Raw genomic sequence first — 23,620 nt, 5'->3', positions numbered from 1 at the left:
GTCAGAAACCCCCATCTTGATGAATGTCTTGACTTGTAAGTGAATTGAAAACTGCCATCATTTGTGAGGGATTTTTAAGACTATATTTGTAAACTTGTTTGTAGATTTTTCTATACAAAAATTTTACTTAAATTTCTGTTGTTCACTGTTATTTGCTGTATGCTACAGGATTATTAAATAATCTATTAAGAATTAAAAATACCTGAATATTTGTCATGCCAACCTGATAGCAGCACCTAAGAAACATTTGTAATAGCATTAAAGATACCAAAGCAGTATATTTTAAGTATAAATAATGTGAAATAACAGTTTCTGAAGCACATACAAACCAGCTCTGTTTCTGGAAGACAGTTGTCTTTTTTCCTGTTAGTCTCCCCTAACTTAGGAAAGATATGCCTCTATCTAACAAAGCATTTCATTAAAGATAACAGTTACATTTATGGAATGGAAGGACTCATAAATATATGTCACCAACACCACTACCCTATCATTAGGCACTAACTAGATGCAGTAACTTTTCTCTATTAATGCCTTTCATAAACTGCATCTGGCAAATGATGCATTTCATTAAAACTTGCCACCCCCTTACAACAACAGTTTCATTTTATTCTATGCTGTTCAAAATTCACTTCCAAAATAAGAACGTGAAGATGTTTGCTTCCCCTCTCCCCCAATCTTTGATATTAAATATTTTTCACATGGAGAAAGTAAGTAGTTTTTCTGCTTCTCCTTCCCCAGTTCTATATGCTTCGTAAAGTAGGAGGTGGTTCTTTTTCCCAGTTGACACTGCTCTGCTGAAAAATAAGCAGCAGGTGGTGCTGTAAAGTTCCCATTCAAACTTATTATTCAAACGGGGGGTGGGGGGATAAAAGCCAATAGAGTACTTAGTTGTTCAGAACTGCAAGCATAATGTTTCAGCAAGCTTTTCAAGGCTTCCTAAAAAAAAAATACTCACCTGGGAATCAAATAGGGTCAAAGTACACAAATTACAATCCCTGTATAAGCTATAAAATTGGCTATTTGAGTAACAGCAAATGTTGAGAGATGTTTTCTATTGTAACTTAAATATTGCTTGACAGAGCAGGAAGTTGCCCAGATGATTCCAGGTATGCTTTAGACAAAAATCTGCTTATTAAAGGAAATAAACTGGGAGATGGAACTGACTTTTCAATATAGTTGAGTTTTGTGTTTAGTTGATTTAAACGTTCTGTATTTAGGCAGCACAGACAGCAGTTTCAAGTAAATGTTCTCAGCTTTTCAGTTTTGCTCTATTTGAACGTAGAAAAGTCGAGCTATCTCTTCCCTGCAGCAGTTCAGGTAGGTGATCTGTGTGTCCACCCTGCTGAGAGAGCATGTGCTCTCAAGGCTGGAGTACTTTGGAAAGCAATAAAATGATGTTGTTCAAATTCCTCGATGTTATCAGGCATGAGGACACGCATTGTTGCTGCTGCCTGAATTCATGTAACAACCACTTTTCCAAGGGGGTAGGATGCCAAATCTCAGATTTCCTTTATGCACCCAAGAATTACAGTACAAACGTGCCTCTTGCTGGCCTGCCCACCCTGAGTCATGGTGGCATCCAGTCCCAGCAATGCAGGCAACTGCTCTTGTTATTTTCTGTATCCAGAGTTGTGCTGGGATTCCTCTTAAGCCAAAAAAAGGCCAAGAGGAGATGAAAAGCATTGTCTACTTATTTTATCTTCCTCTGAAATGGAGGTAGTATCCGCAAATGTCAACTGATGTTCAAGCATAAAGGGGAACATGAACATCTCAGAAAATGTTTCTACATGACCTTTCTCCAACTAATTGACAGTGGTTTTTGTATTCACCCATTTGTTTGTTCATCTAGTGATTGAAAGTCCTGATATGTTATCATTCCAGTGTCAGCTAGTTCTGGGAACATTTATCCGTGTAATAGATAATTTCAGTTAAATATTACTTCTACTGTAATATAAGTAGTGTGGAATAACTGTTTCTGAAGCAGGTCCAGAAATGGAGCTGATTTGTAAGACAGTTGTCTTCCTTCTGTTACTCTCTCCCAGCCTTGGGATAGATGGAGAATTTGCGCAGAATTTTATCGCCATTGCTGGACCTCTACCCAGCAAGTTAGTACATAGGTTGCATCTGCAGAACCAAGTCCTACCCAAGGACGATGAGGGCCCTGCCATGGCTGAAGGCCATGATTACCTGTGCCAACAAGATCTTGTGGCTCCTGAGCTGCTCCAGTACTTCTCCCACCTTCGTGATATCGGGGTGACGCATTACAAAGTCTTCCTGCCGTGGACACGCATTCTTCCGAAGGGGGATGCCAGGAAGCCAGATGAAGCTCAAGTGCAGTGCTACCAGGAGCTGCTCAAGACCCTGGTTGCTGCAGATCTTAGGCCGGTGGTAGTTCTGCAGCACCAGCGTGTCCCTGGCGCTGTGGCCGCACAGGCCATGGGTCAGAAAGCCAATGCATTTGCTGACCTTTTTGTGGAATACGCAGAGTTCAGCTTCCATGTTTTTTGGGACCTGGTCGATGTGTGGCTCACCTTCAGCGACCTGCCAGAGGTCCTTACAAGCCTGCCTTATGATGAACCCCAGTACCGAGCCCAGGCCCTGGCTGCCGCTCATGAAAGAGCTTACACTGTCTACCATGAGAAATACTCACCAGCGGGTAAGGGGGATTTTTTTATATGACTTTTTCACAAATATTTCGTGATGGGATTAAATGGCAACTGCTACGTGCAATGTCTGTGTGAATATGCTATCAGTGCTTTCAGGATTGCATAGAAATCCTTGAGTAACGGGTTCCTTCAAATCCCTTATTTTGATAATTGTTTTATAATTTACTGGTAATTGCATTTGACTTGAAATGACAGCCAAAATATTTGGGGATAATATATACATGTATGTGTGCATATTTATATTTAATCTTTAAAGCATCAGGGAAGTATTAAATAGTCTCCAGTTAATTTGAGCAGCAGAAACTAGTACTTCAAAACAAAATATAATACTTTTATATGCTTTTTCTCTAAGGACTGTTGTCCATGTACTCTTAATTTAAAGACCAGCATATGTCCCCGATGAACTGTAGTCTCATACTGTTCATATACCCAACCTTAAATGTGTTGTATAATAAAAGTGGGACTGAGACTTAGGAAGGATCTTGCAGCCCACAAAGCCAACCATGTCCTGGGCTGCATCTAGAGAAGTGTGGCCAGCAGGTCAAGGGAGGGGATTCTCCCCCTCTACTCTGCTCTCATGAGACCCTCCCTGTGTCCAGCTCTGGGACCCCCAACATCAGAAGGACATGGACCTGCTCGGGCGGGTCCTGAGGAGGCCACAAAAATGATCAGGGGGCTGGAGCACGTCCCCTGTGAGGACAGGCTGAGAGAGTTGGGGGTGTTCAGCCTGGAGAAGAGAAGGCTCCGGGGAGACCTTAGAGCAGCCTCCCAAGTACTCAAAGGGGGCTACAGGAAAGCTGGGGAGGGACTCTTGATCAGGGGGTGTAGGGATAGGACGAGGGGTAACGGTTTTAAACTGTCAGAGGGTAGATTTAGATTAAGGAAGAAATTCTTTCCTGTGACGGTGGTGAGACACTGGCACAGGTTGCCCAGAGAAGCTGTGGCTGCCCCCTCCCTGGAAGGGTTCAAGGCCAGGTTGGATGGGGCTTTGGGCAACCTGGGCTAGTGGAAGGTGTCCCTGTCCATGGCAGGTGGGGTTGGGTGATCTTTAAGGTTCCTTCCAACCCAGCGTATGATTCTGTGATTCCTGCCTAGTCATCTCATTTTTAAAGCCTATTACTTATTTCAATGTCATTGAAAAATGGGATTCCAATTGCTACCATTTCAGCTAAGAGAGGAAGATTGTGCCATCAGTCAGTGGCTGTGCTATAATCTCTTACGTATGATGGGTGCGGGCATTTCATTTCAAAGCATGATGTGTTCCCAAGGAATACACCTTTGGAGGTCCACATCTAGCTGAAGAATTGGGCCAAATCCAACCATCAGCCTTCCACCCAAAAGGTGGAAATCTTTGTAAATGTATCGACAAAATCCACTTAAACAAAGCTGATCATGGTTTAAAATGACATTTCTCATTTAATCAAAGGGAAATTATTTTATTTAACTTCAAAAAGTTGATTAAAACAGTTAAATAAAGCAACATGAAACAAAATATTTACTTTTTAGTGTAAAATGAAAATTAATTGTCTATCAATTCCACATTACTTTAAAATTACTCAAATCCAGTCTTGCTCTATGCTTTTCTGTGTACAATGACAAAGCTATTTTGTAGATAGTAATGTATTTTTGTGTACCTCTTCCTGACTCACAAAGACTAAAAACTTCCTGAAATGTACCTCAAACCATGAAGAAACAAGGCACAAGAAGTCTCCTGTGAGATAATAGTAGTGTGAGGAGGTCTGCATTGTCCTTTGTTTGACTTTCCTCATTGCAGACACTGGGGTTTTAAAGTAATTAAATCTTAACTCTAATTGTGTTACACAGAGCAAGAGAATGTCACCTCTTCTATGGTGGGTACCTGGGATTTTCTAAGCAGTTGTCCTCTTGGATATGCCTTCTTTGGGCTTGGAGTTTTTCTGTCCCGAGCAGACAACCAGTAGAGCTGGCTGAGTCATAATTTTTTCAAATTTTTAATTAATATATTTATTTTTAATTTTTACATTTGTCAGGAATACTTTGCAGTACAAAGTTGCCCAGCTTCCCTCTGCCATCCCAGCATCTCAGCAGCATCCAGCACAGAATGGATTTAAAAGAATAACCACTGTAAAACCACCACAAAGGCATGAAAATTAAAGATATTACTTATAATTATGCATGGAGTGGAAGGGTACCCACTGGACAGCTTATTCAGATCCACCTTCCTGCAAACAACAGTGCTGTTTATGAGCAGTCATGATAGGACAAGATTTATTGATCCTTGAACTCTGCCTTTGAATTTCTACCTTCTTCAACTCTCTGTTGAAATCGTAGTGGGTATTCTGAAATCAGCTACCTAGGGCACTGTCTGATGTTCCACATCTTCAAAAATTTCCAACTGATTTTAAAATAACTGGAGTGAACTGAAATTTTTTATTTGTCCTTAACATATTACTGTCTCTTTTTTTTTCAAGGTGGAAGGCTGTCCATTGCTTTAGGAACGGGTCATGTCTTGGATAGCGCTTCATCAGAATGGCTTTCAGTTTCTCTTCAGGTAACATCTTAATAGAAATTATTTCCAAAGTTATATAAATTTGATTCAATTTAACTTTATTTTTATGTATGGGATCCAGTGACTTGTTGCAAGTTAAATAAAATTTTATCAAGTTGACCAGCTGACCAATTTGTTAAACTACTTATTTGATTAGTCTGATCATGTGAAGCTCACTGATTTTAGAAATTACTTCAGTATCCTTTCTTGGCTAGTAAGTACTGATTAAGATACATGGAGATGTGTTTGCTCTCATAATTGGCAATTTTATCAATATACATGCTTAAATGACACAGTGTCTGCAAAAAGTGTACCCACCATCATTTTCTTTGCAAGTCTACTTAATGCACCACCAAAGAAATAGATACTTTATTTTAAACAGCTGCTATTTAAAAAATCTGCTTATGTTAAAACACAGATGGAGCTGTGCTAAAAGTGATCTAGTTGCACAGGGATGGCACAACATAAGGAGAATATAATCTCCGCAAAGACGATGACATCGTTTCTGTAAAGACCAAGCTCTCTGTTAGTAGTTGTCTTCACCTGAAGGAAGTTTATGTAGGATACAGTGAAGAAATGACAGTGCAGGTGTTTTGCTTGTATTCACAATCCTTCAAAATTTAGTGACAGGGTAAGCAATGCTGTGGGCATGACATTTCAAGGCTATAAGCAAGGTGTGGTTTGTAGGGAGAAGAAAGATGTTGTATTAGGTGAACTGACTAAACTAGAAGAAAACTTTGGACTGAAAAATAAACTGAAAGCTTATCAGTTTTTTTTCCAACTTCATCAGCTGGTTTACTAAAAGAATACAATCTATTCCCTTGAACTTGATTACTTCTAGTGGGATAACGCTTGTAGTTTGGAATTATCAAAGATTTCTGAAGTGGACTTTCCCCAAAGGATTATTGATAAGGCCTACCTGAGCCACATAGTTGCAAAGGTTTCTCTGACTGATTAATCATAGACAGTCTTACTAATTAAAAAAATCAACTGCAAATCATTAATATTAAATTTATAAAATACTCCTAGAATTTCATTTAGCTGTTTAAATTTTACTTTGTTTAGAATGAGAGATACAAAATGCATTTTCCCAAAGAGTACCCAGTTTGTACTCATTATATTGTCCAGGGCTCCCACATAGCTCTATGGCTTCTTACTCCAGCAATGCATCTTTATCAGACATTTCACAGTTTTATATAATTTTACTCCAGGATGATTATTTTCCTTTTCTTGTTTCCAGGATTCAGTTGACTTTCTGTCTCTCAGCCTTCAGTATTACTGTGGAAATGAAACAGATTTCTACGAGAAATTGAGTGAATTCCAGGTAACATTATGCACAGTGTTAAAATTAAAGCAGCAAACAACAGACCATAAATAGAAGGGGAATTTCAAGTTTCTTGATGCATGTCTAAACAGTTCTGATTTGCTGTGAGAGCTCAGACAACAGCTACAGTAGGAAACAGCTGCATAGTGCTTACTTACTTCTCTGTTGTTATTCTGACTAAAAACAGGTGTTCGAAAGTGCTGGAAAGGATCATCTTGGTCAATGCTCATCAGCTGGAATGGCCTAATTCTTTTGACCAGGACTGAAAAACCTTCTCTTTCACATCTTAAGTCTTTGACAAGCTGTTAGACTAATACCTTTACACAAAAAGACACTATTTTATTCTAGCATGGGTTCTGCAATGGTACTACCAAACTTCTCAACTCCTCATCAGTAGAGGCAGTGCTAGAAATGTTAATGAGGATGAGTTTGCGAAAGGATTAGATCACATGGCTACAACAATGTCAGTGATGCTAGAGGGTAGTACCTGATATTAAACCTCTGGTAGTGAACTGCGTTCTTAAAATATAAAATGAGAATCATCCAGCAACTGAGTAGCATAATAAGGAGCTACCCACGTGACTCATTCTCTTTAGGGTCCCAGCATGCTGCAATTACCCTAAAAATCTGAAGTGGGTCAAACATTTATGGCAACAAATTCTTACCAAGTAAACTTTCAAAAAAGGACATAGTTCCTTGTGCCTTTTCAATGACAGGTCAAACACTGAAAGTTTCTAGGGTTTATGCTTTGATTTACATTGGGCTTTTTTTGGATCAGAGGAAAATAGTGGGTGGTATTTAATGCTTACTCTCTTGTTAATTTAACTTTGAAGAATTATCACTGATTCTCAGTCTTCTAGGTATTTCCTATTCTGTGTTAAAAGCAGTAAATGCCAAGAGCATGGTTTTAGTAGCTGGCTGATGCTTCTTTTCCTACAAATCTCTGACTTCTGATTTTGCAGAGAGTCTGGAAGGACACAGAGATCTTGGTCTTTAGTCTAAAGTTCCTTGGTTGTGGTTCCATGGAAGAGAATCCTTTCATACCAGTAGCTGCCATTGTCACAGGTGAGTGACATAATGCAAGAAGGAGGAGACTTTTTTAGCTAAGCTGTGCATGGCAAATTATAGAGGAAATTCAAATTTGTCCAGTCTAGACCGTTGCTATTAGATGAAACAACTTCATGGTTTCCTTCATAGCCTTCTTGGAAAATTAAGGGCAGATGGTAAGTGTTGAGGGAGAAGCAGGAAATCTTCCCCAAAGTTCTTCCATCATTTTCATCAGCCTCAAGTTGTGCCGGGGAGCTTTAGATTGGATATTAGGAAAAATTTCTTCACTGAAAGGGTTGTCAAGCACTGGAACAGACTACCCAGGGAAGTGGTGGAGTCACCATCCCTGGAGGTATTTAAAAGACGTGTAGACATGGCACTTAGGACATGGTTTAGTGGTGGACTTGGCAGTGCTGGGTTAACAGTTGGACTCGATGGTCTTAAAGGTCTTTTCCAACCTAAATGATTCTATGATTCTGTGATCATTTTTTAACATGAAATTGTAAATATCTAATAAAAACCCAACATACTTGATCTGAGGAAAATAACTATTAGCTATAGAAAGCACCTAGTTTCTAAAGGTGTAATTGTATGTATAACTAGTCATGCAGTCCATGGTATCTAAGTTGCAACTGAGTTCATCACTTACCATTTGTTCATTTTCAGCTATTAATAAAGAAGAGGCACGTACGATTGGGTATGATGTTAATGAATTCTTGGACTTATCATCTCATGTTTTCAGGTACAGTTTTTGTCCCTTTTATCAGATACTGTAATAAAATGGTGTCCTCTAGAAACCTGTGAGCAGGCAGACACAAGACAGTTTTAGTGGTAAAGTCTCTTTTAGTTGCTGAAAGGACTGGAAAGGAATGCCCTCCTGCTGAGCCCAGTCTCTTGCTATTACACGCAATCCTCTGTCCTACTATTACAGGCAACGTAATCCTCTTCCACTCTCTGATCCTTGGTTACCCAGATTGCAATAGTAACAACTACAATAGTAGAAGCCAGTAGTAACAACTACATTTCCCAAGGCTTCTGTTCTTTCCAAGAGCGAAACTGTTAAAAAAAAAAAAAAAAAAAAAAAAAAAGACTTTCCTAGGAGAGAAGCCAATTGTGCCTACAGAAATGTAGATGATGTTGTGCAGGGAGATGCTAAGGATTGCAGAAGCAGGATTGATTAGTTTTAGCTTATCCCATGGAAACTCATGAGAGCAGTTGTAGCACGTGAAAATGCTACACACGGCAAGGATTTTGTCTGCACCTTTGACCTAGCTGTAACAAATTATGAGAATCTACCTGCAAAAATTGCATTAGACATATAACTCTTGAGCTGCTCTGCAGTTAGTTCATTGCACTCCACCTTCACCTGCTAGCTGGATGGCTGTGGGTTGGACTGATCAGATGACGGAAGGAACTATACCCTAAGGGGCTTATGTCAGCTGGAAGGGAAGCAAATGATTCTTCTGTCCTCTGTGTTCGCAAGTTCTGTGTCACTGGCATCCACCCTGGAGATTTTAACTTCTTTTTGTTCTATTTCCAGCAAAACAAATACTCTACAGGAGAACTCAGATGCTGCTCTTGCCCCTCGCTCCTCCTATCAAAAAGTTTGGGAAATGTTTGCTAAACAGTCTGAATTGGAGAGAGATTCTTTTCTGCAAGATGTTTTCCCAAGTGGCTTCCTCTGGGGCACATCCACAGGTGCCTTTAACATTGAGGGAGCATGGGCAGAGGATGGGAAAGGAGAGAGCATCTGGGATCAGTTTGGGCATGCAGGTCACGTCTACATGAACCAAACAGCAGACGTGGCATGTGACAGCTACTATAAAACCAGCTATGACGTTTACCTACTTCGGGGTCTTCACCCCCAACTGTACAAATTTTCTGTATCCTGGCCTAGAATTTTCCCTGCTGGCACCAACGAGACCATCAACTCCAAGGGTGTTGAATATTACAACCAATTAATTAACCGGTTGCTAGACTCTAACATTGAGCCCATGGTGACTCTGTTCCACTGGGACCTCCCGCAAGCTCTTCAGGTTCTTGGTGGCTGGCAGAATGACAGTATCATAGATGCTTTTGTAAACTATGCGGACTTCTGCTTTGCCACTTTTGGGGATCGGGTCAAGATCTGGGTTACTTTCCATGAGCCTTGGGTTATCAGCTACGCTGGCTATGGCACCGGAGAGCATCCTCCAGGAATCGCTGACCCAGGAGTAGCATCTTTCAAGGTAGGGACACAGTGACAACTGGGATCCTGCACCTGCCATTGTTGTGTTGTTTTCCTCTGATGGTTCTGTACTCTAAGACTTCAAGTCTAATGTGGCCTCTGAGACAACTATTTGCTTGTTGGATTTTTGATACTTGCAAAAAAATGGGGTAGTTAATGGATGCTAGATGGCTTTATTTTTCTATTCTGAAAGCTGGTGTTGATGGATAGCTAGATTCTTCTGCTTAATCCAAAACCTGCAGCACTCTGGCTATGATTATTTGTTTTGTCAAGTTTTCTTCTTTTGGATGGAGATGACATTCTCACATGTCAATAATCTCAATGCTTAAGAGTTCTTGTGCAAAGCAGTGTGACACACATTCCTCTGCTTTCTGCCCCCAGGTGGCTCACACAATTCTCAAGGCTCATGCCAAGGTCTGGCACCTGTACAATGACAAATACCGCTCTCAGCAACTGGGAAAGGTGGGGTTGGTGCTGAACTCGGATTGGGCTGAACCCAAGACTCCAACCAACTCTGAGGACATGAGGGCATCTGAGAGGTACCTGCAGTTCATGCTTGGCTGGTTTGCTCACCCCGTATTTGTTAATGGTGATTACCCAGAGCTCCTGAAGGCTCAGATCCAGGAAGTAAACCAGCAGTGCTCCACAACAGTTGCACAGCTGCCTCTGTTTACAGAGGAGGAAAAGTCCTGGGTGAAAGGGACTGCAGATTTTTTTGGCCTTTCCCATTACACTTCCCGCCTGGTCAGTGCTGTGACTAATGGGACCTGCACACCAGGCTACGAGAGCATCGGGAACTTCTCCTCGCACGTAGATCCTTCTTGGCCACAGACTGCCTCTTCCTGGATCCATGTGGTGCCTTGGGGATTAAGAAGGCTGCTGAAGTTTGTGTCCCAGGAATATACGGGGACAAAGATCCCAATTTACATAGCGGGAAATGGTATGCCGACAGAAGACACAGGGGATCTTATCAATGACACTCTGCGAGTGGATTATTTGCGCCAGTACATCAATGAGGCTCTAAAAGGTATGGAGAAATTTTTTTTTTTTAATAATGACAACTAGTTATTCTATCACTTCCATGGTGGTTAACTTGAAAACATCACCACTTGCATAGTGGTATGAGGTCAGCTGCCTATTGTGTATGTAGTGTGACCTCATGTACTTCACCCTATCTGGTGTCCAGATATGGAACTCTCCATTCTGTTTAGATATGGAAACAGGTTTTTCATATATATCGATAAATGTAGCCTGAACCCTAACATCAGTCCCTCTGTGAGAACACTGTTTATACACTTCAGCTCCCCTGAAGATGATTTGCCTGCAGGCAAGCTCTTGCCTAGAGAGATCTCCTAGATCAGGACTGAACGATGTCTTTACTGATTAAGCAGATCTAACTGACAGCATCCTGTCCCATTTCAGGTTAGAATTTTTAGAGAGATATTTATACCTCAATCATTTTGAGCAAGGTTCAAGGTATGCTTGTATCTTTGCAAACTGTGTATCAATTGACGTAAAAATAATATTAGTGACTGAAGTTCTGGACAGGTATAGAGGTTTGAGATTTCAAATAGAGATTTAACTGATAATCTCTTGAGATACACAAATCAATGTGGTCAGGAAAACTTTATTAAATATACTGTATTAAATAGGTTGGTGATCAGTGTGTACAGCATTTGATCTTCTTGACAAGTTCTCAATATACTGATAGAAGTGTTAAAAGAGCTACAGAAAACACAATTTAGCATTGCTGTTATGCCTCAGCAGAAGTAAAGAAGATGGACTGCTTGTGGGAAATGAACCTTCCTGGAATGAGAGAGATTTAGTGCTTTTTTGTAGGCAATGGGAGGAAGGTTGCTGGGCCTCCCTCTGCTGGTATCGGATACACTGTTCTGCTAAAAGAAGCTCTCCTGTGCTCAGGGAAGATAGGCAAGCACTAAATACACGTAATGTTTCAGTTTTACTATAGTGTTAAATCTAAAAGTGCACCATATACCTAAATTAATGAATTGTGCTTGAACGCAAGAACACAGGGAAAGGGATACCAGTGGCACGAGTGTCCTGTACTCAAATATCTCTTGATTAATATTTCTTTTCTCCTGCATTTTTATCACCAAGCATTTGACTAGCTCCTATTACAACGCTGACTGCTCTTCTTGCCAGATACTCTAATTGTTTTGTGGGGTTTTTTTGCCTAAAAGACCATTTGTAGATATTTGGCTTATCACACTGTTATCCTCAATTGTGGTGCTTATGTTGTGCTGTGTTCATAAAATGTTCTTATGAATAACAATGTCTTGTACTGTTTCTGTGACAGCGGTAAAACTAGATGCAGTTGATGTTCGGGCATATGTTGCTCGATCCCTGGTTGATGGCTTTGAAGGCCCAGTGGGGTACAGCCTAAAATTTGGGCTGCATCATGTGAATCTTGAAGATAGCAACAGACCAAGGACTCCCAAGGCATCTGCTTATTTCTATTCCAGTGTTATCGAAAAAAATGGTTTCCCATCCAAAGTCTTGGACAGGTTTTCTACACCGGTGGTGTTTGACTTACCCGTGCCATCAAAGTTGCCAAATTTACCAGCATCAGAAGTTCCCTCCAAGGCAAAAGTTGTCTGGGAGAAGTTTTCATCTCAAACAAACTTTGAAAGGGACACGTACTTTTATGGGACATTCCCAGAGAACTTTACATGGGGTGTGTCATCTTCTGCCTACCAGGTAGAGGGAGGTTGGGATGCTGATGGCAAAGGACCCAGCATTTGGGATAATTTCAGCCATGTCCCAGGGAATATAAAGAATGGTGATACTGGAGATATAGCTTGTGATAGCTACAACAAGGTGGAGGAAGATGTTTACCTGCTGAGAGCCTTAGGGGTAAAGAACTATCGTTTCTCCCTGTCCTGGTCTCGAATTTTCCCCAGCGGAAGGAACAACTCAATAAACAGCCATGGAATTGACTACTATAACCGGCTCATCGATGGGCTGGTTGCAAACAACATCACTCCAATCGTCACTCTCTACCACTGGGACCTGCCACAAGCTCTCCAGGACATTGGTGGCTGGGAGAGCAGCGCGCTGATTGACCTGTTTGATAGTTTTGCAGATTTCTGTTTCCAGACCTTTGGGGACAGGGTGAAGTTCTGGATTACATTCAATGAACCCCAAGTCATTGCCTGGGCTGGCTATGGCGCTGGGACACTTCCACCCAACGTCAATGACCCTGGCAGTGCTCCCTACAGGGTTGCCCACATTTTACTCAAAGCTCACGCCAGGGTCTACCACACCTACGATGACAAATACAGAGCGAGTCAGGGAGGGGTCATTGCTCTGTGTCCCAACATTGACTGGGTTGAGCCAAAGACACCAAGTGACCCCAGGGACATAGAGGCTGCAGACAGGTACCTGCAGTTTTTGGTGGGGTGGTTTACACACCCGATTTTCAAAAACGGGGACTACCCCGAGGTCATGAAGTGGAAAGTTGGGAACAGGAGTGAGCTCCAGAACCTGCCCTCATCTCGCCTACCAGTTTTCACAGCAGAGGAGCGTGACTACATCAGGGGTACAGCAGATGTTTTTTGCTTCAACAGCTACACCTCCAAAATTGTAACCCATTCAACGACCCGGTTGAGACCCTTCTCTTATGAGTATGACCAGGAAGTTTTAACAAAGGTTGACAGCTCCTGGCCTTCCTCAGCTATTACTGGCCATCGGGCTGTGGCCTGGGGACTGAGGAGGCTACTGAACTGGATCAAAGAAGAATATGGAAATCCCCCAATATACATAATTGAGAATGGGGTGGGGATAAAGACCAAATCGGATGTTGATGACAATACCAGGATATTTTACTACAAAACGTACATTGATGAAGCTTTAAAAGGTACCAACGTTTGCTTTTGTTCTGTTCGTGTTTTGTGTCTTCTGTCTAGATTTCTGATTACTTTATTCCTCTGAAAAGTAGTTCTTAAAAGTGATCGGTATCAGTCTTTAAATATTCTGAACACAATATAAACATAGTGTTTCTTTTTATGATCTCCTTTGCATGGTTGTTTGTACTTTGTATCCTCCAACTATGTAGAGTCTCTTAATGATCTTAGTTGACCAGTGCCAGTGTATGAAGCCAGAAGCATGTGCGTGCTTGCATGTGAATTTATGTGTGATTAATGTGTGATTATATCACTGATGCTCTTCCATTTGTTTCTGGTCTTTCAGCTTACAAGTTGGATGGTGTTAATCTCAGAGGATACAACGCTTGGTCTTTTATGGATAGCTTTGAATGGTTGAATGGTTATGATCCCAGATTTGGATTGCACCAGGTTGATTTTGACAATCCCAACAGGCCAAGAACCCCAAAACGCTCTGCTGTGTACTATGCAGAAATCATCCGCAATAACGGTATCCCACTGCCAAAAGAAGATGAATTTTTATATGGAGAGTTTCCAAAGAACTTCTGGTGGAGTGTAGCAACTGCAGCATATCAGGTTAGGAAACCGAGATGGACCCTTAAAGTATATGTGGACAGTTAATTCATTTTGGGTGAGACACCTACAGCTTTTGTAACATTAGGTTTTCCTGTAATTGAGGGTTAGTGTAACAACTGCTGTAAAAGGGAGGAACTTGGAGATGTTTAAGGGCATGGTTATACCACAGGAATTGAGACAGCAGCATGGGCTTCACAAGAGCCAGCCAATATGGAGCCGTGGGTGAACTGAAACAATGCCTCTTCTGAGACATTTGCTAATATGTCTTTCCTTGAGGCCCAAGAGGTCTTACTAGTTTGGTACAGCAGAAACATTGCTATTTCTAGACTTAAGCTGATAAGTCAAAATATTGTGTAGTGCCACAAAGACTAACAGGCTGAAATCTTTGCTAGGCCAAGACCTAAATTTAGAGTTTACTAACAATTCTCCCCCCATCTTCAATTACAGATTGAGGGAGGATGGAGAGCAGATGGAAAAGGACTTAGCATTTGGGACCAATTTTCTCACACTCCCTTGAAAATCAGCAATGATGACACTGGAGATGTAGCTTGTGACAGCTACCACAAGATTGAGGCAGATGTAGAAATGCTGAAAAGCCTCAAGGTGTCTCACTATCGCTTTTCAATCTCCTGGTCCCGCGTTCTCCCAGATGGGACCACCAGATACATCAATGAGATGGGACTGAACTACTATGAAAGGCTTATCGATGCTCTTCTGGCAGCTAACATTATGCCTCAGGTAACTAAAACCAGTGACTTTCAGGTAACTAAGAAATAGCAGAACCCAAGTCCGATGCTCAGAGCACATCTGTGTATTTCCATCCATGCCCTCCTTCACACAGAAATTGTTTTTCATTGTGTTCTGCAAGGAAACATGGTTTTTGCATAAGCAAACGAGCTGGGAATGTAAGTGATATATTTGTTAGAAATTACTACCCAGGGAGATCACAGTAACCTTATTGTTGGCTGTTTCCAATTACATTCTTGTCGCTCATGTGCTTGGAAGTGGATTCCACTGGACCTATGTAATGATCTTTCCGGAGACTGAGGTGGGGCCGACCAACTTGTAGTTCCCAGGGTCTCCTTCTTGCCTTTCTTGGAGACAGGTGTAACACTGTTCTCCCAGGAGTCAGGGAGCTCCACAGATCAGCGTGGTTTGTCACATATAACAGACAGTGACTTCACCACTGTATCAATCAGCTCCTTCAGCACTTTTGAGTGAATCTGACCTGTCCCCATAGACTTGGACATGTGTAGCTTTTTGCTGCTTCTACCTGTCGCTTCCCCACTGCTGGCTGTCCCTGTCCTCCCCAAACCACGCTGGTACGCGTAGGGAGTGCACATGGCTGCACCAAACGCTGTGTGGGTGCGTATGCACACTGTGCACGGAGCAACCCAACAACATCCACACAAGCATCACCTCGTGGCTCTACGGCGTTGCTCTAGACTGGTCCAACGGATGTGCCAGCCCAAGCGGGTGTTCTGTGGGACTGGATTTCACCTGAGAGTCAGTGCGGGCGCAGCGGTTCTTCACTGACAAGCTCTTGCTATCACAAAGTTCTAGTGGTTTTTGGTAAAAGCTTCATCTTCACCTTCAGGCAGTCCCTAGAGTGTGAGTCATTGCCCCACGTCCTAAAGAAACTGAAATACTGGCCAAAAGGCACTTCATTTGAGTGCACGAGTGATCGCTACAAACTCAAACATCCTTAGGAACAGGTAGCTGCAGATCAAAGCACAGTTTTTTTATGCTCATAAATGAGGCTGCGTTACTGTCCTTATTTCTGAAAGTAAGGGTGACTGGTGGAGTCCTTTCTTTTGCTCTTTTTCCCCACAGGTAACTCTCTATCACTGGGACCTCCCACTGGCGCTGCAGAACGTTGGTGGGTGGGAGAACGATACTATAGTTCAGAGGTTTAAGGAATATGCTGAGCTCCTTTTCCAGAGACTGGGAGATAAAGTGAAATTTTGGATAACCTTCAATGAACCCTACAACACTGCATATTGTGGCTATGGCGTTGGCACAGCTGCTCCAGGTAAGATGGCTGGGCAGAACCTCAGAGCCTTCCCAGCACTATGGGCACGACTGGTTTACACTGCCGTAGAGGAGATGCTAGGGGCTTGCAAAAGTAGAGCAAGGAAGACAGTGTGGTGGGGATAAATGGGGTTTGGACTGCTGTGGTGTGGTGGACAGGTCCTTCTTTCACTTTGCCTATCCCCTCCAAGAGCCATCCTCCTTCTGCCACTCCTCCAATCCACCCCTCCTCTGCACCCTCCGGATTATTCTTGCTAAAGAGGCAAAGCAGCCCATGTCCCATTGCAGGACGAGGAAGGGGCAACGTGGGGCCCTGCACAGCCTGCTCACCACAGCTGCACCTCGTCTCTGCCCGATTCCAGCCTAGGGCTGGGCCCGAGGGCACCAGGTGCTGCACGTTTATTCATTTACTAGCAGGTGGTTCTGGGTGTTGTGTTAACTTGGGAAGCAGCCTCTGAGAAAGCTGGGAATTGCTGCTCCACTGCCTGTTCTGTCTCTGCAGGCATCTCCATTCGGCCAGGGCGAGCCCCCTATGTGGTGGGGCACAACTTAATCAAGGCCCACGCGGAGGCCTGGCACCTCTACAATGAGACCTACCGGGCAAAACAAGGAGGACTAATCTCTATCACCATCAACTCTGACTGGGCAGAGCCAAGGAACCCATACAACCAGGAGGATATCGATGCTGCCAGACAATATGTGCAGGTACAGAGACATGCAGTCACAGTTCTCCCTGCCGCTCCTGGGTTTGTTCATGGTGGCACCCCCTCTCTGGGTGCTGGAGATGCCTGGAACCCAGGTCAGCATCTCACTGAAAGAAAAGGATGAGCCAGAAGCATCACTACAGGGAAATGTATCACCCTCTTCTGGTGACTGATCAAGTATGCAACAGAAATGAGACAAAATATGGTTGCAGTGACAAAAGCTTATCAAATTTACTGCTGTTATGTGGACATCCCTGGGTATCTCCATGTGCCTGTTAATTATAAATTAACTGTAAAGCAGCACATGGAGCAGAAATGGTTAAATCCCTTGTTTTGATACATAATTTATCCTTCTCCCTTATTTCCTGGCTTAGTTTCTTCTAGGTTGGTTTGCTCACCCCATTTACAAAAATGGTGATTATAACGAAGTGATGAAAACAAGGATTCGGGACCGCAGTCTGGCTCAGGGTCTGAGTCAGTCCCGGTAAGAACCCAGGCACATATCTGCTTTTGTTTTACTTGCTGTGCTGAAACCTGCTTTTCTGATAGAAGTGCTAAATTTCAAGGATTCTATTGCAATGTTACTGTAAAGATCTTGCTGTACCCCTACAGAAAAACTTTAGTGTCCATTTTGCCTATTCTGTCTTTACCTCTCTTGCAAACTAAATGTTCTAATATATCTTTGGGGTAATAAGTTGGCAGCTCAGAGTGATACAGTAAATGCTCTGCATTAGACCCAGTGCTTTACCTGACCACCATGGTAAATGTGTTTTGACTTTTCTTAAGACTACACACTGAACTCGAGCACCGAGAACATATTGGCCCCTCTGAATTACGTTTCTTATTTTCCATTCCCATTAATTAAGCTTAAGGTTATTGTGGTAGCAGTGCTCCACCATGAATGTTTTTCCTTCTCTCTCCCTTTCTAGGCACATATAAGGAATACACTTTTTTCCCTTTAATAGCAATTTAATGGGATGTATTAGAGCTGGGGCTATTCCTGCTCATTCCTCTCTGAAAATGTGAAAGACCACTTGTTTTGAAATGAGGGAGATGGTGGAAGAGTCAGTGTGTGCTCTGCAGCAAAGGCAGGCCTCTTCGAGATTCAAGTTATGCTTTTGTATGTGCCTAAAACACTTGCGTTTTTAGGCACTTTTTTTTGACGTTATTTCGTCTCTGCTGGTTGCTGCCATTAATAAGAGAGCAAAGTCAAGTGTGTTGCTTCATGAGATAACGTGCCCAAGCATCTCAATCTGGGGAAGAAGCCCTGTCCTCAATCTAAGACTGCAAACTCTCAAGCATCACCAAATTGCCAGGAGCACTGGCTGCATTTTCAGCAGGAGTTGCCCAGGGACCTAATTCCCAGGAGAATTTTCTCCCTCTTCTGGCTAAAAGAGAGCCGAAACCTCACTCCTTGTTCCAGGGTACTCTGGATGTCCCTGACTCCGTTTCTTACTCTGTGGAGACTGTGTAGGGCTGCAGATCCCAAAGGGGGATGTTTTTCTCTGAGGAGGCCGCCCTTTTGAAGGGAACTGAGTGCTTTGGGATTAAATGGTGGAGTCCACGTGAAGAGCCTAGTTCCCAGCTTCTCCCAGGTTTTACTGTGTTCCTCTAGAAGGATCATGGTACCTCCTGTTGTGCTTGTGGTGCCAGTACAGGCGTTCCACATGGAGTGGGGATGTCAGGGAGAGTGCTCAAAAGCTTTTATTGTTTCCCATGTAGAAGCCAGAGTTTGCGACAACGCTGTATCAGCCTCTGCCATGATACAGAGAAGAGCTTTTGTAGCAGATGCCCGTTTCTCTGCTGCTGTGAAGCACATCTTGGCACTGATGGCTGCCTGCACCTTCATGCATGCAAGCAGGTTTTGAGGGGGCTCGTGACAGCTCGCCTGCGCAGGGACAGGACCCCGTGGATGCCACTCACTGCTGGGAGGCACCACTTCATGCTTCCCTCTCTCAGAGCTAGTCATGCTCTTACAGGATGGTGGGCTGAGACAGATCACTCACAAACACTGCAGCTCTGGGTCTCCGTAGGGCTGTGGTGAGCATGTGACAACCTAAATGATTGTCGCCAGTTCCTCCCAGCGAATTCCTGACTGGGCAAACACCATTTCTTGTCTTATAAAGCAGGATGATGGTCAAACAAGAAGTTTGACCGTGAGCAGCACCTCTAGCCATTGGGTGTCTGTTTTCTGGTCAGTGAAAGGTCTCTTCCTCTCTCAGAGAACATTAGAGCAGGCAGCAGGAATTGCATATTCTAGCAAAAGCTTAGTTTACATAACAGAACTGCGTAGGGGTAGAAGCAGAAGAAGGGGAAATCTTGAGAAGACTTAGATTTTTGAGGGGTTTATGCTTTTTTTCTGTTTTCTATTGCAGACTTCCAGAATTTACCGAAAGTGAAAAGCAAAGAATTAAAGGCACATATGACTACTTTGGTCTAAATCATTATACTACAGTTTTAACATACAAGATAAACTATCCTGCTGGTGTTATGTCGTATGACTCTGATAGGTAAGAGGTGAATGTAAATTATTGGTCAAGTAAAATATGCCTGTGTGGAGCCTGAGCCAACTGAGCGATGTAAACTGATAGCGAATAAAGCCATGAGACAGGTATTTTAAGCTGTTATAGTCCATACCAGGGAAAATATCCCCAAACAGTACCTGTGGTGCTGTTATTGTCACAAAAGTCCAGCAACAGCCCTTTTTTTTTTTTTTTTTTTTTTTTACAAACCCGATGATAAACATGAATGTTTAAAACACAACAAAGAAAATTAGAGGATCTACTAAAGGAAGCAATCTGTTCTTGTGAGTCTCCTGATGGTTTGGGATTAGCTTTAAACAGTATTTATCATATTTCCTGCCCCCAGCCTGCAGTTAGAACTGTTAGATTATCCTGGTTTACGGATACTGCTCCATTTGCTGTTGAACAGTTGTTTGCTCCATCACCACATTGGATAAATGTAAGTTCAAAGCCTGAATAGCGAAATCACTTCATGGTTAAGTATACATTTTTAGATAGTAATTTCTTTCCCCAGCTTCAACAGGTAAACAATAGGATCTTACTAGTTTTTCTGATGAGAATTAAGGTCAGAGGACCATGCATGGGGGTGAACATAGGTTGTTTTCAGAAATGTTTCCATAGAGAATATATGAAATTATTATAACTTCCCTTTCCTGCTGCATCCCAGCCCCTGGGGTTTAGCTCCGTAGAAGGACACTGGGCTCAGTCCTGCATTCCTGTACATAGGTGTAAAAGGCAATTTTGTGTGCTCAAGCACTGCATCATACATTCAACAGTAGAAATGGTGTCAAAGTACGAAGACTTGGAGCTCACATCCCATCCTCAGCCATAGCTGATTTAAGCAGAGTATGATTGTAAAACAAAGTACGAGAAGTGTTTTCTGGAGGCTTGTGAGCACCGGCACCACCTCAGCCTGCTATGCTTTCACTGGTGTGTCACACTGTCACCTCTGGTTCAGTTTTCTGCAGAGCTCATTCCCAGATTTCTCAGCAGTGAGGTGCCAGGCATGGCAGCAGGTGCTGGGGACAGGTCCCTCATCAGTGTGTCCTCCTCTGCAGGGGTGTAGCTTCAGTAACTGACCGCAGCTGGCTGAACTCTGGTTCCATCTGGCTAAAGGTGACGCCCTTTGGTTTTCGAAAGCTCCTGAGGTGGATAAAGGAGGAGTACAACAACCCTCCCATTTACGTGACTGAAAATGGGGTCTCGGAAAGAGGAGACTTAGACTTCAATGACACTTGGCGAATGCATTACTATCGGAGCTACGTTAACGAAGCACTGAAAGGTAGGAATGATTCCTTACATCTGATCATCCAAATCTCTAGACTACAGCAGCAGTGTCTGTCACAAGGCTGATCGTGTATAAAGCAAATTGTGAAGAGCTGAAAGACCACTGCCATCACACTTCCAAGTTACACACTCACATGGGTTTCTCTGTTTCTGAGAGCCTTTAGGTTTAGCAGAAACTGTCCATGGAGAGCCATGACTTTGCAGAGAAAGGTGATCTAAAGGAAGAACAAACCCTGGGGATTAGCTGGTAACTGCAGCTTCTTTGTAGCTGCATCTGGTGAGGGAAGGTACTACTACTTGATGAATACCTATTTTGACTTCTAGTTTGACTACTGCTGTGTCTAAAAACAGCATCTTTTTAAAAAACAGAAAACAAACCAACCCCAAACTGGTTTCAATTACAGCAGTGGTCAAGCAACGTGGGGGGAAGGGCTTTTTCAGTTTGCTTCTGAAGTACTCAGAGCTGCCAGGCAGAACTTGACAAAGTGCTTGTTCACTGCCTTTTCACAGCAAGGCCCCACAAACATGTGTTTAAGCAACGGTTGCATGTTGATGGCTTTCCTTCTGTTCCTAAACCTTTGCTTCTGGAACAAAAGCTTTGATTTTTTGGAGCAGAGGAAAGCAGTCTCCAGTACCAGCAGGCTGACTGAGCAACCCTGGTTGCTCCTTAGCTATAAGTTGGCAGCTGAACTACCTCAAAGCAACTGAGTTAAGGCAACACGTGAGAGAGGTGGGAACGCAAAGACAGTGAAACCAAGGCTGATGTGGCGATAACCTCCCTGCCCTGGGAACCCCGCTGCTGCTGGGCAGTGTCCTGGAGGCCTGGTGGTGACACCTCCTGTCACCCAGCTGCACAGCTAACTGCTCTCTCTGGTCCTGCTCACAGCTGTTGTGCTCGACGGCGTTGACTTACGAGGCTATACTGCGTGGACGCTGATGGACAACTTTGAGTGGGCAGTGGGCTTTGATGAAAAGTTTGGGTTCTACCACGTGAATTTCACAGACCCCGAGCTGCGACGGCGCCCCAAGGCCTCTGCCAGGTATTATGCGCAGATCATAAACTGCAACGGGTTTCCGGACCCAGCAACAGGCCCACACCCCTGTCTGGAACTGGAGCCTGAAGGTAAGCCATGCAGCAGAAATCCTGCTTGTGTGTGTATCTGACTCTAATCCCAAAAGATTTACATAATTTATAGTTTTTAAAGACACCACCACTTTCTGCAATATTATTTTTAAGGGCTCCAGTAGTGCATTGACTAATTGTCTTTGTTATGGCTGAAAACATTCATGTAGAATGATGTTGCTTCTGTATGCAAAACCAGAACAACTAGATTTTGTGCAATAGCACCTTAGCACCTTGATAGACACCTGTTCCCAAATGCAGCAAAACCGTTATTCCTTTTTACTTTTCTCTGATTAACAGATGTTTTCCAAACCATACACATTCAGTATTCCCATACCATTTTTTCTAAACAATTTTGAATCCTTTACATGAATCAGTGTTTTGGGTAAGCCTTTGGAAATATTCTTGTCATTTACATTTTCTCAACAATAGTACACCAAACAGCACCCAGTTAGTGTGGGGTTTGGGGATGAGCACAGCTGCCAGAGAATACTCACCTCTCCTCAAGTCTCAGGAATTGCAGTACCAGCCTCAGTTGTACCTTTACTTGGAGTAGAACTGTGTCAATCCTTGCTCCCACAGAATTATGGCACTGCACACACATGCACAGAAGAGTTCACTCAGGCTGTATACTAATACTTTCTTATTGTTCTCCTATGGACAGTGACACCAACAGACATCACACCAGGAGGACTGGCCAACAGCGTGAGCTTTTTGGGATTGGATTTAACATCACAAAGTGCAGAAACAGCACTTTATGTGCTTTTTGCTCTTTCTGCAGTTGGAGCACTGGGCTTGGCTCTTTTTGCTTTTCAGTATGGAAGATTATCCAAAAGATCCCATAAACAATCACACATGAAACTTAGTAAACTGTAAAGTTTCCACTTGCTAAAGTGTTTGTTTTGTTTTTTATTAAAGTCTACAGCACCAGGAAAAGAAACCTAGTGCTTATACAACTGCAGCTTTATGTCCTGCCTTAGAGAGGGCTCCATCATTTTGTTGTTCGCTTACCAACTTTAAAAGACAGAAAAAAATTTTCTTTTTATCTTAACTGTCTCTCTTCTCCCCAGGCATTACTGATTTGATTTCTCAAAGACAAAAGTAAAATTGCTTGTTCCCATCTGCTTGCATCTGTCCTTGCTTCCTCACCTCCCCTCAGCTGATGCAGGTCTCTTCATGGGCTCTGAGAGCAGCCCCTAGCAGCTCTACTGCTTCTTACTAGTTTTAAGACAAGTTAGTGTCTAGACAGGTGAAAAAAGATCTATGAGAATGTACTGCACAGATTGTTCACCCCCCTTTATTTCATAGTTTTTGAATTATCTATCAAATTATTAATAAAATGGAAGTGGCCTTAGTACTATGTGTTCACGTTTGAACGGAGTGCAATACTTTATTAGATCTCCTTTGAGCAAGAATCCAAAGCAGCACAGAACACCCCTAAGATTTAGGTCTCTAACAAAGAGAGACCCAGGACTTGGGGGAGGGGGGGAAGGCTATGACCCTTCTTCCAAAATAAAAGCTTCCATGCCCTTGTACTGCAGCCCCCTGCTAATAACATCTCCATTTTCTGTGATAAAGACCCCATCTTTTTTCTTCCTGTACCATAGTCTGGACCCAAAACACTGTCAGATGTGTTTTACCAGATTTGAATATGAACAGTCATTTAAACTGGAACAAAAACTTT

At 42.8% G+C, this 23,620-nt stretch overlaps 1 protein-coding gene across 1 annotated transcript; it reads left to right on the top strand.

Annotated features, from left to right (window-relative positions):
- The first annotated feature begins 1,992 nt into the window (after window positions 1-1,992).
- LCT (lactase) lies at window positions 1,993-23,230 on the top strand. Its single transcript, XM_074873757.1, has 17 exons — window positions 1,993-2,656; window positions 5,117-5,196; window positions 6,434-6,517; window positions 7,480-7,582; window positions 8,231-8,306; window positions 9,105-9,792; window positions 10,173-10,818; window positions 12,109-13,668; window positions 14,001-14,269; window positions 14,717-15,007; window positions 16,103-16,301; window positions 16,803-17,005; window positions 17,379-17,488; window positions 19,380-19,514; window positions 20,585-20,808; window positions 21,700-21,936; window positions 22,601-23,230. The coding sequence occupies exons 1-17, from the start codon at window positions 1,993-1,995 to the stop codon at window positions 22,810-22,812; spliced, it is 5,781 nt and encodes a 1,926-aa protein (XP_074729858.1). The 3' UTR covers window positions 22,813-23,230.
- The last annotated feature ends 390 nt before the right edge of the window (window positions 23,231-23,620 follow it).

Source organism: Strix uralensis, chromosome 6 (genome assembly GCF_047716275.1).
Source record: "Strix uralensis isolate ZFMK-TIS-50842 chromosome 6, bStrUra1, whole genome shotgun sequence".
Taxonomy (NCBI): domain Eukaryota; kingdom Metazoa; phylum Chordata; class Aves; order Strigiformes; family Strigidae; genus Strix; species Strix uralensis.
The sequence above is the reverse complement of the archived record's forward strand: the minus strand, read 5'-3'. Positions and strand labels throughout refer to the sequence as shown.

Coding starts and splice junctions, on each gene's coding strand:
- LCT (XM_074873757.1), top strand. CDS start 1,993: ATGGAGCTGATTTGTAAGACAGTTGTCTTCCTTCTGTTACTCTCTCCC. Junction 15,008..16,102: donor CAGCTAACATTATGCCTCAG/GTAACTAAAACC, acceptor TTTTCCCCACAG/GTAACTCTCTATCACTGGGA. Junction 17,006..17,378: donor CTGCCAGACAATATGTGCAG/GTACAGAGACAT, acceptor TTCCTGGCTTAG/TTTCTTCTAGGTTGGTTTGC.